At 35.0% G+C, this 17,289-nt stretch overlaps 1 protein-coding gene across 3 annotated transcripts in view; it reads left to right on the top strand.

Moving 5' to 3' along the window:
- Positions 1 to 17,289, top strand: part of CNTN5 (contactin 5) — a 1,139,291-nt gene that overhangs the window by 1,108,624 nt on the left and 13,378 nt on the right. For all 3 annotated transcript variants that reach the window (XM_069469032.1, XM_069469031.1, XM_069469033.1), the window contains 2 exons: positions 10,840 to 11,026; positions 11,464 to 11,576. In XM_069469032.1, coding sequence (XP_069325133.1) covers positions 10,840 to 11,026; positions 11,464 to 11,576 — 300 coding nt within the window. The remainder of the gene's footprint in view (positions 1 to 10,839; positions 11,027 to 11,463; positions 11,577 to 17,289) is intronic.

The raw sequence follows: 17,289 nt of genomic DNA, 5'->3' as shown, positions 1-17,289 counted from the left end.
ATAGTTTCAGGATGATTCAAGGCACATTACATTTACTGTGCACTTTATTTCTATTATCATTACATTGTGATATATATGTAAAATAATGAAATAATTATACAACTCACCATAATACAGAGTCAGTGGGAGCCTTGAGCTTGTCTTCTTGCTATTAGATGGTTCCATCTGGGGGTGATGGGAGACAGTGACACCCAAAGTATGTTGCTTATGTCCGGTCTACTCCGTAATCTTGTTTTGGTTGCTGTCACTGCAGAAAACTCTGCTTCACAAAGATATGATGCTGGAAATGGAAGCAGGCTTTTCAGTGATGTTAGGGGAAAGGTTTTCAATTATTTACCATCGAGTGTGTTAACTATGGGCTTATCATAAATCAAGTGTTTTTATCATGAAAGGGTTTTGTATTTTCATCAAATACTTTTTTTGTCACCAACTGAGATAACCATATGTTTTTTCCGTTTCATTCTACTAATATGGTACATTACACTAATTGATTGTCTTATGTTTTGAACCACCTTTACGTTGCATTTCACCCATATACCTCTTGTTCATAGTGTATAATCCTTTTGATGTCCTGCTGGATTCAGTTTCCAAGTATTATGGGTTTTTTTTTTTTTTTTTTTTTTTTGCATCTATGTTATAAGTCTTGCATCTATTTGTAACTGCTCCCCAGTGCTAGCATCGCTGCCTCAGCTCCACCTCAGATCATCAGGCATTAGATTTTCATAAGGAGCACGCAACCTAGATCCCTGGCATGCGCAGTTTACAGTAGGGTTCGAGCTCCTATGAGACTCTAATGCCACCACTGATCTGACAGGGAGGCGGAGCTCAGATGGTGATGCCAGTGGGGGAGGGAAGCAGCTGAAAATACAGATGAAGCTTCCCTCACTCATCCACTGCTCACCTTCTGCTGTGGCCCTGTCCCTGTTCCTAACAGGCCACAGACTGGTCCATGGCCCCAAGGTTGGGGACAGCAGTCCTAAACTGCGTTGTATGAGCATCCCAAAAGTCACTTATCATTCTACCATTCAGGTACATTAGGTCATTACCATTTGGTCTGGTGTGAATAGCACTGACCATATAGAGCAATTTTAGGAGAATTATCCATTTTACAATGGATAATATTAACTCTCCTAATTCATGATTTTGGTATATTCCACTTTTTTTTTAAGTCTTCTTTGATCTTTGTCAATATAAGTCTTGTAAATCTTTTTTTAGATTTATCTCTTTTGTTTTTTGATGCCATTATTGCTGTTATCTTTGTTTTTAATTTAGATTATTTTAACTTTGTACTATGAAATATTTAAAAATATGCAAAAATACAGAGTATATTAATTGTAAATTCCTGGGTACTCAACACTCACCTTCAACAATTATGAACTAATGAATAATCTGTTTTATGTATAACTCCATCTAATCAATCCTCCTGTATTATTTTGAAGCAACTCTTGGCCATTATATCATTTCACTTAACATATTTCATTACAAAAATCTCTAAAATATATGCTTTTAAAAATTGCCACCTCTCTGCTTCCTGAGGACACGCAGGTTGGAGAATGCACACAGTTTAAAAAGCAGCAACTCAAAAATCACACCCATTGCAACTCTGTGTTTAAGATTTCTCTTGGTCTCTGCCTACATTATTTAACAGTTCCCTCAGTGTTTCTCTCGGAGCAAGCATAGTTTATCATTCAGCCAAGGATTTAAACACGGTTTATACTCAGATTGTGAGCCATCGTTTTTACAATTCTCTCACTTCTTGAATTTCACTTTTATGTTTCATCTGTTCTTTCTGCAATAAACTTCCTTTGCTACTCCAACTGATAAGGTTGCAATCTTTTGCCTCTATTGCCAGAGGGATTAGAGAACATCTCAAACAAGAAAGCCAAAACTCACAATTCTTACCCTTGCAGTTTCAGCTTTTCAAGAGTAAACTCTCTCCTGGCTTTTGTCTGGTTTTGGATACTTGTCAAGATTTTTAAATTCTCATCTGGGGGCAGGGTTTGTACGAGCACTTTATTCATTCACATTTCTATCATTGTCTTATTAATTTCTCTAAGATCTCTGCTTTATTTTCTTTGTATCAATAATTTGTATATCCAGCCCCTCTCCCCTTCCCTTACTCTGTTTCCCTTCTCAGTCTTCATCAAAAGAGATTTACAATATTTTGAATCTTTTCAAAGAATTAATTACCTTAGCCTTTATTCATTACCTTCATATTTGTTTTTCCAACACATTAAATCGCTCCTATCATTGTTATACCCTTCTTTCTACTTTATTTGGATTTAAAATTTACTGCTCCTTTTGGAACATCTTAAGATGAATATATCACTGATTTTGGGATTTTATTCTTTTCTAATATACACACTAAGACTATACATTTCCAAAACTCACTATTCTCAGCATCTCATGTAGACTGTTATAAAATATTATTAAGTACTTAATAATTTTCTAAAGGTTAATATTGTTCCACCTGATTGTATTAACTTTCAGACCATAACTTTCACTCTTTCATTTAATTAAGATGTGTAAAGAAACTCTTTTCTAAAATGTTTTCTTTTAATTATTATGGATACATAATAGTTATGTTATTTATAGGGTCCATGTGATGTTTGATAGAGGCATACAATGTGTATTAATCAAGTCAGGGTAATTGGAGTATCCATTGCCTTAAGCATTTATCATTTCTTTGCGTTTGGAACATTCCATTGTTTATAGGTCATCTCATAAAACATATTCAAGTACATTACTTTATAACAAGATGCTCTTAGATTTTCTCTATTCAACATGCTCTTTTCAGAACATTTGAGTAAAGACGGTAAAGAGGGGAAGGAAATTAACATTTGTAAAAGATACACGCTGAATTACATGCATTAAGAACACATTCAATTATATTTGTAGCAGGTCTTCTTCAGTGTATTTTCTTTAGATAGTCATGACAGCTTCTAAGAAAAGTAAATACAAATTATTCAGTAAGTGATGGGCATTGTTATGTTCCTGCTGCATTTTAAACTTTCTCACCTCATATCCTCTAATCACTGTTGAACAGGCTCATAAATATTCAAAAGTTTAACCAAGCATTGTTTATTTATCTTATTTGATTCAATAAATTGTATCTTTTGTAGTAAAATTACCTCTGGGTACAAAGCAACTAATATGCATGCAATCTAATAATAGTGACTGCCAGTATTTCTCATAGTATTGATTATGAATAACCAATTTAATAACTATACCTAGTGCTAACTCCCGGAGATTAGGAAGCTAGAAATGGACTAAACTGGGGCAGTCAGGGACTTTGCCAATCAGAACAAATTCATCTTCCACAGGAAATGTGCTCCCCATATATAGGATTTTGAAACTCGCAGTAGAAAAACATAGGTGATCTTAGATGTTGGGTAAGGAAGGAGGAGTGTAAAAAGCAAAAGCACTATTAGGGAAAAGGTCATAGTGTTCCAAAATGTATCTGAAGTTGAGGAATTAGTAGAGAAAGTAGGCTAACAGTGAAATTTCTGTCTTCTAACCCTCAGTTTACATTAGTTACAAATTTTGTATTTAGGAATGGCAGTGAATTGAATGGAAGCATGTAAAACCAGCTTTCCTGCACTCTCCTTAAAGTACCCATGAGGCCATCAGGAAACAGACAATCCTCACTGCAATCACAGTGAGTGGTATGAAACAAAATTATTATAGTGTTTTCTGGGTTTTGCTTTCCTTTCATCTTTGTGCAATGACCCAACCTCAAAATCCCATTTTCTAGGTTCAAGAAAACAGTGAAATAGCCTCTGGCCTCCTTCTCCTTTATCTTCTCTTCAGTGAAACAAACTATACTCAGGTCTGTCTCTCAGCTCAGCTCTGGGTAGATTTCTTTCTGTTGTTTGGAGAATATGAGAGGAGTCTTGGTACTAACAACCAATAATCTGGCATCTACCTACACAGTATAGACCACTGGTCTGGGAAATAAAGTCTAGAGATAAATGTCACCCTATTCAAACAAACCTAAACTCATTTTTAGAACACTTTAAGATAGGTTAGGTAAGAGCCAAAAGTTATTAGAAGAAAAATATCTGAAAGAAGGAAACAAATGATAGAGGAAAAATATTTGAAAGAAGGAAACAAATAGTAAGACTTTGTATGAATTCCTTTCCCGAGAAGAGATATTTTTGTAAATCAGAAGAAGAGTTTCAAACATATGGTTCTAGACCTCAATGAGACAAATAAGAATAGTTCTTCTATATTTAAAGAGCAATTCAGAATATGAAGAGAATACAATAAAATTAAAATCAAAGTAACTAAAATAAAATACTCATTGGAAGCACAATAAGATGCAAACTTGATACTGCTAAATATTTATAAACCAGTGCTTCAGAATACAAACTTGAGAAATAATCCCAGAATGCAAAGTACGTGAATAAGGAAATTTTATTTTAAAGTGAGAGAGAAGAAGGTAGACATGAACGACATAAGAGATTTGGTTCACCTCATAAACAATAGCTATGAGCAAAGAAGATAGAATACACAGAACAAAAGCAATAACAAAAAAAATCAAAGTAAACAAAAATCCAAACACAAGACTTTCAACATTTAAGATGTGGAAATCCCACAGTGTTTCAGGAAATATTAAAATATTAACAGCTCCCTATTTGTCACCCCTATAACTAACCCATCACCAAAGATTATTGATTTTATTTTCAAAATATTTCCTGATTCCATACACATCTGTGTTTTCCCACCACACCCCTAGTCCAAGCTATCCTCATTTCTTACCTAGACTCCAGCACGGTCTCCCAATCGCTCTTACTCCACCTACTCTAGCCTCTTTCCAATCTGTTCTTCATATTGCAATCATTTATTTAGTAAGACAAACTATTAAATGCTTCTATGTGCCATCATGAAGCAAACAATCAAACAGATAAATTAAGATAATTTTATATATGATCATTTTAACTAATAATAATTATTATAAAAATCAGAATAATATGGGAGAAACTGACTGAGAATGGGGTGGTTTCTTTAGAGAAGTGTCCAAAGGAGGCTTCTCAGTTAACCTGAAACCTAGATGAAAAGAAGGAGATAGCCATTTGGAGAACTATGAAAAGAGCTCTCAGGCCACAGGCACCAAAATTTCAAAGGGTCTAAATCAAGAATGTGCCTGAATGTTTGACGCCCATTTTGCTGGAAGGTGGTAGATAAAGTAAGGTGAGCTGTGAGATGAGGTTGGAGAAGAATATAGAGATTATATCAGGTAGAACCTTGCAAGCCATAGTGAGGAGTTTGGAATTTACTCTTAAGTGCAATAGGAAACCTATGGAGGGATTTTAGTTAAGGGAGAGATCTGTTTTACGTAGTTAGGATTTAAAAAATGAAAAAAAGAACAAACTTTTGACTTCTGTTTGTATCTTTTCAAAACACAAACCTGATCCTGTCCCATGCACACTCCCACCTTCACTCCTGCTTATGATGCTTCAATATGTTACACTTGCTCTTAGGACACATTTTTGTATTAGTCCTCATTCCTTAACACAGCTAACTACAGCCTCTGGCTCCATCTACTTCTTTAGCATCAAGTTGTACCATGCTCACCCTCACTCTCCACAGCAGCCTAACTGGACTTTCTTCGGGCCTGCAATACCCCAGCCCCTCTCTCCACTCTGCACACACCATGCCTCTGCCCTCCCTCTTTTTCTCCTTGACTCTTGCCCATCTCTCAGCCTTCAGCTGATCTGTCTCTGCCTTAGTGAAGATTTCCTGCATCAGCCTGTCCCCACTGAGTCCTATTCCCCACAGTTGATCTCTATCTATGTGTAGCTTTCCATGTACCGTTGATCAAAATCCCAATTTTACGTTTGTTTGTGTGATTATTCCTTCAATGGCTGGTGCCCTGAGTAGACTGTAAGCTCTAAGAGAGTAAGGACTATGTCTATTTTGATTCACCATTAATTCCCAGTTGCTCATAGGCAAAGTATTTGGTAAATAATATACATTCGAAAATATCTTTAATGGATAATTAATAAGTTTTAAAACTCAAGTCCTGGTAAATTATTTATATTTTAATATGCATTTTGATTATTGAAAAAAACCTATAAGCTCTGTAGTATAAAGACAAAGTTACTTTCAAAGGTGGAAAAATCAAAACTAAGATTTATCTTCTACAATATTTACTAACAGCAGAAAATAGAGTGGTGTCTATTAAATGCAAGGAGTACAATATTGAATGAGCAGTGATCATTGAGTGCAATTAAAGATACAGAAATAAGTGTATACAAGAGTTATGAGTTGAATTATTAAAACTTACCAAATAACAAAAATTGGATAAGATGATAGGTCAATGTAGTTTCATCCATTGTAGCAAATGTGCCATTCTGGTTGGCTGGGGGTGTTGATAATGGGGGAGGTTGTGCATGTGTGGGAATAGGGGGATATGGGAGATCTCTGTACCTTCCTTTCTATTTTTCTGTGAACCTAAAACTGCTCTAAGAAATGAAGTCTTTAAGAAAATGAAAAGAATTAGAAAAGCAAAAACAAGATATTAGGAATAATTCTTCAATGGTTTTATATGACTGAATGAAAATTAAAAAGTAGGGGAAAGTTTACCCAGTAATCAACTGCATATGGCAGAAACTGTGGGTTTTAGATCCTATAACTTCATGTAAGGGAACTGGATTGTGTGTCACATGAATAAGTCAGAACCATCACACCAGCAAATCAAATATACTGTCTGTACAGTTAAATTTATTAATCTAGAAAATCAACTATGGAAAACTTTGGGAAAAAAATAGGGTATCTACTGAGAGCCATCCTGTTGATTTAAGTTCAACTCTAGACTCTTAAAGGTATTGGATGACTCAGAGAATTCATACTTCCTGCCTGCCACTAATAATATTATGTACCATTATAATTTTAAGTAAAAATATTTTTTGAGAGACAAAATCACAAAATAATATGAAGGATAAAAAGGGAACATATTTACAAATAACAAAAATCATAAATATTAAAACATCAAGAAACAGAGTAGCTCAAGTAGCTGAGCAATAAAAGGAAAGCTGTCTAAAAACAATTCATAAAAATGAGGTAAGTACTATTTTGTCCGTTTTACAAACATGGATACAGAAATTCACTGGCTAACTAATTTGTTCCATTATATGCTATTTATACATACCAAGGAAAATTGAAATATAGACCTTCTGGTTACAAACCCATGATCCACCTATAGCCTGCAACAGAGCTTGCAATTATCTTACATTTATACATTTTTGTTGAAAATGGATATTAATATAAACTATTTGAAAACCAGTGTGACATTTTTGTATCAAAAATCATAAAAATTTTCATAACTTTGGAACCCATAGTCTCCTTTCTAGGATCTATTCTGAGGAATTAATATAATATCTGGGAAATGAAAGATGACAACATTTTAATTAAAAGAGCAAAAGTTGGAATGTCCCAAATGTTTCACAATAGAACAATGGTTTAATAATATACGATACATATGTATATGGTAGAATATTATTTTTTACAATGGGAATATATTTATATATAATTATAATGTTACAGAATGAAAGTAGGGCATAAAATTATAAGTATAGTATTATCATAATTATATTAAACACGTAATAATATAGGAAGGTATATGCAAAAAAAGAAAACAATTGTAGGAAGGTATTAAAATAGTAGGTTATCTATGCTTCCAATTTTAAATATCTATATCTTTTTAATGTTTTTAACTTCATTGCAAGTGATTGCACATAGAAAATTCAAAGTTTATGGGTTGATTAAATCTATATCTGAAGAAAGACATCAAATGAAGAGCAAGTTTCAACTTTAGAAGGTGTGTGTGATTTATGAATACTATGTAACCTCAATTGTAGCTTAAGAATCATTAAAAAGTCAGTATGTTAAACTCCAAATATTTTTTTGGTTTACACTCTCCCACATAATAAAAATGTAAATAATTACTATTTCACCATGAATTAGCTACTCTTCCATTCTTTATTTTTTAAAAATATTCTCTATGCTAGAAAAAGAAATAATGTATGGATTTTTGAGATTTCTCTTCAGGAAATCTAAACCTCTGGGTTACATGTGGTACAGATAGAATTTATTTTCCTCACAATTGCTTAGGAAACATTTTGTGTTTTACTTGAGATGTTTAATTTTGTGGTGATTAATCAGAATATAAAATATTCAATATTTAGAAGTCCAGAATTTGTATTGAAATCTATATCAAAATGTGTAATTTGTTTAAATTAATCACACTCAAATCCCTCAAAATATATATTTATATAACCAATGAAGGAAAAATGAAACAAAACCGGAAATCAGATATATCACTGGGAAAAAAAAAGATATGTGTTCATTCATCCAACGACTTCTCAGTCAATTTTGTAGCTTGAAAATAACTTAGATTTTTTTCAGTTAAAAATATGCTGAAACCAAGCAGAATAAGTCAGTTCTTGGAATTGAGAATAATGGGGCCAGCACTATATAAAAGACAATGTTAGAAATTCCAGCTTTTAAAAAAAACTAAAACAAAAAAACCTAGATTTCTGAAGCTCAGTCACTCAGCTGTATGCTCATTCAATTCAGTGAGGAAACTGCTAAAACTCAGGGCTTGATAATCTTAGGTTTTTTAACATACACATATATATAAATTAGGGATCTATGTAGATATGTCAGATGGGATTCAGCTGCAAAGAACTAAGTATTTTAACTAGCTTAAACAAGAAGTGTTTTATTATAGGTATTAAACGGTTTACAAAATTTTTGAGAGTTAAATTAACAGACTGCAGGGTGATTTTTCAAGAGTGACTCTCAAAGCCAAACTATAGGACAAAGCCACAAAGGAAAAAGCTGATGTCTTTTAAAAGCAGGAAGCTACCAGCTTCAGAAGCACACATTCCACTCCATGGTTAGGAAGGTGATTAAGATGGTGCCACATTCAGGAAACACTTGTCATCTAGAGGCCCCTTTGTTGTTGCCAGCTCCAGAATCCTGCCATGCCCACTGTTTTGCACCAGCGAAATGACTGCCCTGCTCCCTGCTTCTTAACTACCATGAAGCTAGTGTCTAGGCAATGAGACATTTATTAATGCTGAGGCAAGGGGAAAAGAAGAAAATATCATGACTCTCTTACTGTGCTTGCCAGCAGAAAAGTAGAGGCAGCAAAGGTTCAGCCTGCATCTCACTTCCACTTTCAAATCTCATGCGCTTGCATCTGACTGGCTAAACCTAAAACACATGCAGAATCCTGACTGCAGGGGAGTCTCAGAAATATGAATGTTAGCTTTCCATCTTCAGTAGAGAAAGGCACACAAGAATGAGGGTGAAACAGATGTTGAGCACTAATGTGCACCATCCCTTTGGTTACTTAACATCTGTATATACCTTTCTCCCCAGAGTTCCATTCCTCCATAGTGCAAATATCTCTTTTGCAGATGAAAATGTGCTCACCCTCTCCCCAAAAGGGAGAACCAAAGAAAGTCCCATCAGTCAATTTGTCCATCTCAGGATGAAAATCTGCTCCTTCTCTAAGGGACTACATCACAAAGTTACCTACCAATAACATACTGTATATAAAATATCACAAGAAAGGATAAGGTGAAAGTTACTTCATATTTATAAACACATACAAAATAATACAAGGACGAAAACTTGGCTGACTACTACAGTCTCTTTATTTCATAAAGCTGCAGTTTCAATTTGTAACTGTCTTCTCTTCTTCCCATTTCTTGTTCCCTTTGCCATCAGCCAGCACGGAAGCTGGTTGAGGCCCTTAATAGGTCAGTCATCCAAATGTTTGTTCTTGAGATCAGAGTTCATAATGACTTCCTATGCTCACAACCAGAAGTAGCAATTTCTAGACATGCTCCAGAATATCTTCCAAATTCCAAATAATTCCTCACTGTCCACATTGTATAGCAGCAGCCTTAGCTGAAAGAAACCGGGAAATGTGGTATTTGGCTTTCTAGACGCCACAGTACACAAAGCACTTGAAGGAGGAAAGAAATGGATGCAGTGATCTGTGACTTTCCCCACAGTTATTAAGGGGTGGAGGAGGGGGGGGAAGAATTAATCTTCCACTACTTTCACCAGAGTAAAGAAGTAGGGGAGAAAAACTACTCTTTCGTGCACTGATACATCATTAAGTTCTGATGTCTGAACAGAGTTAAGCCTTATTTTAACTGTGAGACAAATGGATCAAGTTTGGTATGAGACCAGTTACCATGAGCTCATACCAGGAAAGATGCTCTCCATGCACAAACTGTGCTTTGACAGGAAGCTCTTTATTTCTTCCTCCCTCCCACATCTCACTATTGCTATTTCTCAGCATTTAAACCACTCCGAGGTACCATGAATGTTCTGTCACCTTGCCTCCATTAAACTGATACAGCTTGTGTGATTCACCTTTATGTGAAGCCCAAGAGAAAATATTGTTCATGCCTCTTTCTCAGATAATTCATTCAAAATTTCATGGTTTTGAATAGTAAATGGTTCTGATGACCTATGAGAGAAAGGCACTTCTTCCATTTCTTTGAATGATTCTTCCTTAATGTCAGGGTGCCTTTTGGGCTTTTTCATGCCACCAGTCTACAAAGTGACATGTTTTGTTGCTTTGGTGAATACTGCTGTGATGCTGCAATGTACACAGATGCGAATCAGGCAGTGACTAGGATGCGGTTTGGGCCATATTCCTAGGACCTGTGAATTGGGTGATAGAGAGGTATTTCTTTCCAGGGGTGGGTTCCAGCGACATCCCAAAAAATGCGGGAAGGAAGAAGTTCAATTAGTCACAAGCACAGAGGAAACTTTAAAGTTAATCTGCCATATGATATAATTTGTTGACAGGTTGGTTACTGGAAAGACATGGAACAAGAAGATGCAGCAGAAACAGTCAAAACTAGGGGGAATGAGTCATCCATCATCCTAACAGGCTTAGAAGGAAATACATTATATCACTTCACAGTGAGGGCTTACAATGGAGCTGGATACGGGCCCCCTAGCAGTGAAGTGAGTGCAACCACCAAGAAATCCCGTAAGTGACCTGGGCTTTTTGTTTGTTTCAGACAAAGGGGAAACATCCTTTAACATTCCTGAAAGCCATGTGAGGTACATAATAAGCACAAAGGGGAGTTTTGATTCATAGTCTTGCTTCAATGCTTAGATCTGAATTCCAAAACTAGCTCAGAAAATTTTGCATTCACGGTAGATAAATGTTATCTTCCTGTGAAACAAGGCTAAGCGATTTTGACACAGAAGGGAGATAAAAAGATTCAAGTTCAAAAACTCAGTAGAGTAGCTATTAAATTGACACTTCCAGAGCAAAACCCTCCTTATCTGACTCGCTGGAAGGAAGCCTATACTGCCAGCCAACTATTAAACACAAGAAAAGATTAAAATACTCACAAGAATTTGAACGAAGAAATGTATTTAAGAATTCTTGTCAGTTCACTTTCACTTTTTACTTTGCAGCCCCTAGTCAAGCACCTAGCAACCTCAGGTGGGAGCAGCAAGGCTTTCAGGTATCTCTGGCCTGGGAACCCGTCATACCATTAGCCAACGAATCTGAAGTTATGGGTTACAAGGTTAGTGTTTCTTCACTGTCTTGCATAGATACTCATTTCCAAAACTGTCATTATGAGGATGGACAATTAATAAGGCATAAAAACACCCGTTAATAAACCTTCTGTTTTTTTCTCCATCATTTTCTACCTGTATCATAGAAAAAGAGCCTTCCTATAGATAGGGAAGCCAAGGTAGCGAAAATTAATTTCAGCTGCATGAGGCATAGGAATGGAAGAAGCAGCAACAATCTGTGTGCAGTATGAAGATGGCTCCATGAAGCATGGTATCAGGATGAACAGAATCTAGGCAGTGAATCCTCGCATATTCTCCCAGCAGACAAACTTTGCTGGCAGATGGCAAATATTGGGCAATTTAGTTTGAGTAAAATGACTTTCTATTAACAAAGGAACAGAAGAAGAAAAAATGCTAGGGCCAGCACATTAGATAGAAAATAGTTCATGCAAGACTGCAAATGTTCATTCGTTCTTTCTTTCTTTCTTTCTTTCTTTCTTTCTTTTTTAATTTTAAAGAAAAGAGGGTTATGTGGCTCATGGTTTTGCAGGATGTAAATGAAGTATAGTGCTGGCATCTACTTCTGATGAGGGGGCAAATGTTTCCATACAAATGTCCTCACAGTCAGAGTAATAAAAAAAAAAATCAAGGAAGTGATAGATCTGCTGCTTAGGACTTAATCAATGACCAATAAATAAAGAAATAATGTATCTAGCCTCTAAATAGAATAGAAAATAGTTCATGAAGAGAAACAGCAAGCTCCAAAACAGACACATCTCACATACAGTCATTCTGCTATATGCCATCAAGTTCTGATAATATGAAAACATGTACATAGTTGGTTTCTCAAAGTTAAAAAATAATTTTGTCTCTGATTTTAAAATATATGTGGTCTAGGATTTCTGTGTAGCTTTAATTTGGGTATGTTTTGTGTGTCAGTGGTTATGTTCCCTGTTAATGCATCTACCTGATTATTAAATGTTATGGTCTCTGAAAAAAATATATATATATTTGGTCTATGTATTGAATTGGCTTAATTACAAATTCTTGTTCCAGAATGTCAGATTATATTTGTTGCCTTAAACTCCACAGAGAATCATCAGTTGAATATTATTTATAATATATTATTACAAAATATATTTTATATATTGTATTATATATAATATTTAAAATGTGTCCAATGATACTATTTAGACAGAAAAGCACTATAGGTGGGTTTTTAACTATCAGAGATGATAACACAGCATTTCTTGTATAAAGTGCTAAAATTATGAAGCTAAAACTGAAGAAATTATAAATGGGATATATTTTTAAGGTAAGTAATTCCCATTAATATTTTAAGACACAAACTGTAGCATTTCTTACATACTGTAATCAGTATAGATCACAGACAACCTGCCACTCAAAGACACACACACTCAAATCTGTCCATAATCCTCAGGGATATTGAATTTGATCTTAGAGGATGGGGGAGTGAGTCATTTTCTAAATTCTTTCCTTAGTCCTCTGCTTTCTATACCCTTCCCCAAAAGGCCATGTCCTCAGAACTTCTCCTCTAAGGCAAATATACCCTTTAATGATAAGAGGTAGCCAGAAAATGTTCATAGACCATTCCAGAATCAATCTGATTTCATTAAAACTATTATATGACAAGCAATCTCCCAACTGGAGAGGCAAAGTAGAATGCAAGGAGGAGCTAGATAAAAGAACATGGCCAACTGAAGACTCCTATGGTTGTATGGTTTTAGGCACCTCGCAAGTGAGAGCAGAGAAACACCATAGGACTGGAAGAATATTTGTCTGAAGTTGGGCATAGGGTTCCCAGACTTGGTACCCCCTACTCTTTGCTCACAGTAGACTCTCTATCCCAGCCATTGCTCTTACTTATCTGTTTGTCTCAATGATTATAGAGTGAATGAATAAATTAATTAATTTGGGCCCACCTAGAAATATCCTATGCAATTATTCATACATGTATATTATCAAATATGCATTTTTTCAAGAATGACCTTCCCATTGGTTGTGCTGTAGTGGAAAAAGATCACTGGGTTCTGAGTCAGGCAGACTTTAATTCAAATACTAGGTTGTATAATTTTGAGGTTCTTCAACTTCTCTGAGTTTCATTTTCTTAACTTCAATAATGGCAAAATAGCAATAACAATACCTATCACACAGGATTATTTTAAGGATCATATTAGATAATTTGTGTAAAATGTTTGGCATATAAAAAGTGCTCATTGAAGAACAGATAGTATTTTTCCCTTTGTTATTGGAGGAGTGTGAAATTTGGAGAAGAGTTAGGTGAAATTTTTAAAAATTTTAAAAAAGAAACTGATGTTTTAAAAGTTACCTGCCCTCTAAATGAAGACAGCACAAATCATCTTAGAATACTTCTTGCTGGAAGAATCACTAACATTTTAGTTGTATAAACTAATGACAAGTGGACACACATTGCCAGAGAATTTTTTTTCCTTTTTATTTCCTTGAAATGGTTGCACTTCCTTATATCCCTGAGAAGGAAGATCTGGTTCCCAGAAAAGGAGTCTGCCAGTAAAAAATGGAGTTGGGCTTCAAAGCCTGCTTTTTTGCAGCTGAACCTTATCAAAACCTCTGATGCACCAAATAACCCACGAGAGACCCACCTGACACAGGCACAATGGAGCAGGAATGTAATTAGAAATAATAGCTAAGAATATAAACTAAAGAGTTGTAACCTATAGAACACAGGCTTAGTGCCCCCTCTTCTGAACATGACTTTGAGGAAAACTACTGCAGCCTAGGCAAGGATGTCCATGTGGCATTCAAAGAACTGTACATCTGGAAGGAGGTGCACACAAACAGAGGATGAACAGGGCCGAGCATGGTACTCGAAAGGAGAAGCCTCCTCTTTGATTCCTACTACCTTCAGAAAAACCACTGTCAGACCAAGAGCGGCACTAGTAAATACTGGGCCAGCTCTTCTTAAGCACAATAGTGTGTGGCATTTTGAAATTAACAGAAGCAGGGACAGAAAACAGTAATCATTTCTTTTTCCACCACTTAATTTGAGAAAGACCTGACCCATTAAGACTGAATTTGTTCTTAGGATTGTTGGAAAATTTGAGGTAGAGGACTTCTTGCTAATCTGGACAAGGGAGAGTTTTCACAATTCATTGGAATATCAAAAAATGAGGTCACTTTATTTTTGCTCTTTGTTTTTGCAAACTACTTTACTTTTACAGGCAAAAGAAATCACTGGAAATGTATGTATGTAAGTTTGAGGCAGAAAACTTAGAGTTAATACCTCAGGCTTAAAATGCAAGGATTGTGTATTCTATCTTCTACATTAAATCCAGTTTAGGATTGATGAATTCATAAAAGTATTTATCTTGAAGTTTTCCAGATTATTAAAGTAATGGAAAAGTGATAAATATGGAGGAAAAATAGATTTGTTCCTTATACTTACCCCATAAATAATCCAATAAACAATCCTTTTTTATAGTTTTGATACTATACACAGATACAACTCATTCTCAAAAAGCAAACTACAGAGGATCTCATGAAGAGGGAGAGTAGACTGGTGATTACCAGAGGCCAGAAAGAGGGTGAGGGATGAAGAGTGGTTGATTAATGGGTACAAATATACAGTAAGAAGAAGTAAAACCTAATGTTTGATGGATCAGTAGGGTGACTATAGTTAATAATCTATTGTACATTTAAAACTAGCTAAAATAATTCAAATGTTCCCAGCACAAAGAAAAGATAAGTATTTAAGGTGATGGATATTCCTGAAATATCCTGTTTTGATCTTTACATATTATAGGAATGTATCAAATTATCATATGTACCCCAGAAATATGTATGTATTTACATATCAATAAAAAAGGAAAAAAAAGTAAATGATACAATGTAAAAGGACACTGTTCTTCTATCTTTAGTAGTTGAACTTCTTTTAAGTAGATAAATGCTCATAAATCCCCCTAGGAATTTTAAAAATTATTTTGCATAAAATATGATAAGAATACTAGAAAAATATATATCAGTACATGATAACAGTATACAGCTTATATTAATAGTGTAATTGTAATCTTAAAAAGTAAACTACAAAATGGTATAATAAAACAGCAAAATTTGACATTTGACCAATTTTCCAAGAAAGCATGTGTTTTTGGTCTTTTTGTGCTACTATAACAGAATACCTGAGACTGTATAATCTATAAAAAATGGATATTTATTTCCTCACGGTTCTGGAAGCTGGGAAGGCATAGTCAAGGCACCGGCGGGTTCAGTGTCTGACGAGAGCCTGATCTCCACTTCCACAGTGGTGCATCCTCTGTGGGAAGAATGCTATGTTCGCACATGGCAGAAGGCAGAAGGGCAAAAGCGCTGAGAGCTGGGAGAAACTTCTTTTATAAGGGCCTTAATCCTACTCATGAGGGGAGGAGCCCTCATGACCTAATCGCCTCTTAAATGCCCACCTCTGAATACTGTCACATTGGCAACACCTGAACTTTGGATGGGACACAGGCAGACCATAGGGGCATGGATCTTGCTTCCTTACTTAATTTCAGAGATTGAGGTGTCAGCAACATGTATACTCGCGTGATATTACCAGAGATGTGACGATAACAGAAATTTTGCTCAAAGATGTTAAGAGGAAAAAAAAGACATTTCCATGTCACAAAATGTTATTGGGGCCCTCAAAAGTGACCGAGAATATATTGGGGAAAAAAAAAAAGGATGGAATGTCAACCACATACGGTTGCATCATAGGTAACACATTAAAACTGAATCCATTCAGATAAACATTAAGCATTACCTAGTGGTAAAATTTCTCACTGCTTTATTTTTGAGACTGTCCGAGAGATCATGGACTGCTGGAAAGTTTGTTGAAAGTCCAGATTTAATAGCAATAATTTCAAGATATCACAGCTTTCATTAGCTATTAAGAAGAGTAGAAGTATAAAGAACCAGAAAATGTTGGAAAAGATTGTCTGTTGTAGACAAAACTTATTGTAATAAGTAATAATACAAATTATTCCTACTCAACATAACTTTCCATTTGAGAGGTTGAATCAAATTTGGTAATTTACTTAGCATGTTTATGACTTTTCTTCAAGTCAAGTAACATGTGCCATTTTATTTTATTTTATTTTACTTTATTTATATTTCCCAATTTGGAATCAACTGCCTATTTCATTAATATATTATTTATAAATGATTGGGAAAATGAAACAAGAATTTCAAATAAAAGTTTTCCTAATGACTTATTTTTCCCAAATAAATGCTTTTAAATGAAGAAAACTTCATTTTTATAGCTCCTCTAATTTGGGGTCTGTATCTAGAGTCCTTATTAATTTGGGCACATGTTATAAGTCTAACCATTACTGGTATTGCTAAGTAAATACTAACTAGAAAACTATGGACTAAAGTATATCAAGCCATAATTCTTAATGATCTTGAAACTGGAGATTTTCTTTTCTTTACACCATGAAAAAAGTTTACCCAGATTATAAAATAAAACCGCCATTTAATGTCCACCTTATTTTCCTCGTATAGATTTATACTGAGTGAAAGGGAAAATAAAAATTAAATGCCCATGGGCTATGCTTTTGTTTGTCCAAATACCTGCTTCCCCACCAAGAGAAACTTATATCCATTCAGAAGACTTAAGCAGTCAGAGGAATTCAGGCTATAATCCAAGAAAAAAAAAACATTTAATTATTCTAGTCTACATCTAGA

This window comes from Eulemur rufifrons, chromosome 6 (assembly GCF_041146395.1).
Source record: "Eulemur rufifrons isolate Redbay chromosome 6, OSU_ERuf_1, whole genome shotgun sequence".
In the NCBI taxonomy this organism is placed as follows: domain Eukaryota; kingdom Metazoa; phylum Chordata; class Mammalia; order Primates; family Lemuridae; genus Eulemur; species Eulemur rufifrons.
Note: the sequence above shows the minus strand (reverse complement) of the source record. Positions and strands in the feature narration are given on the sequence as shown.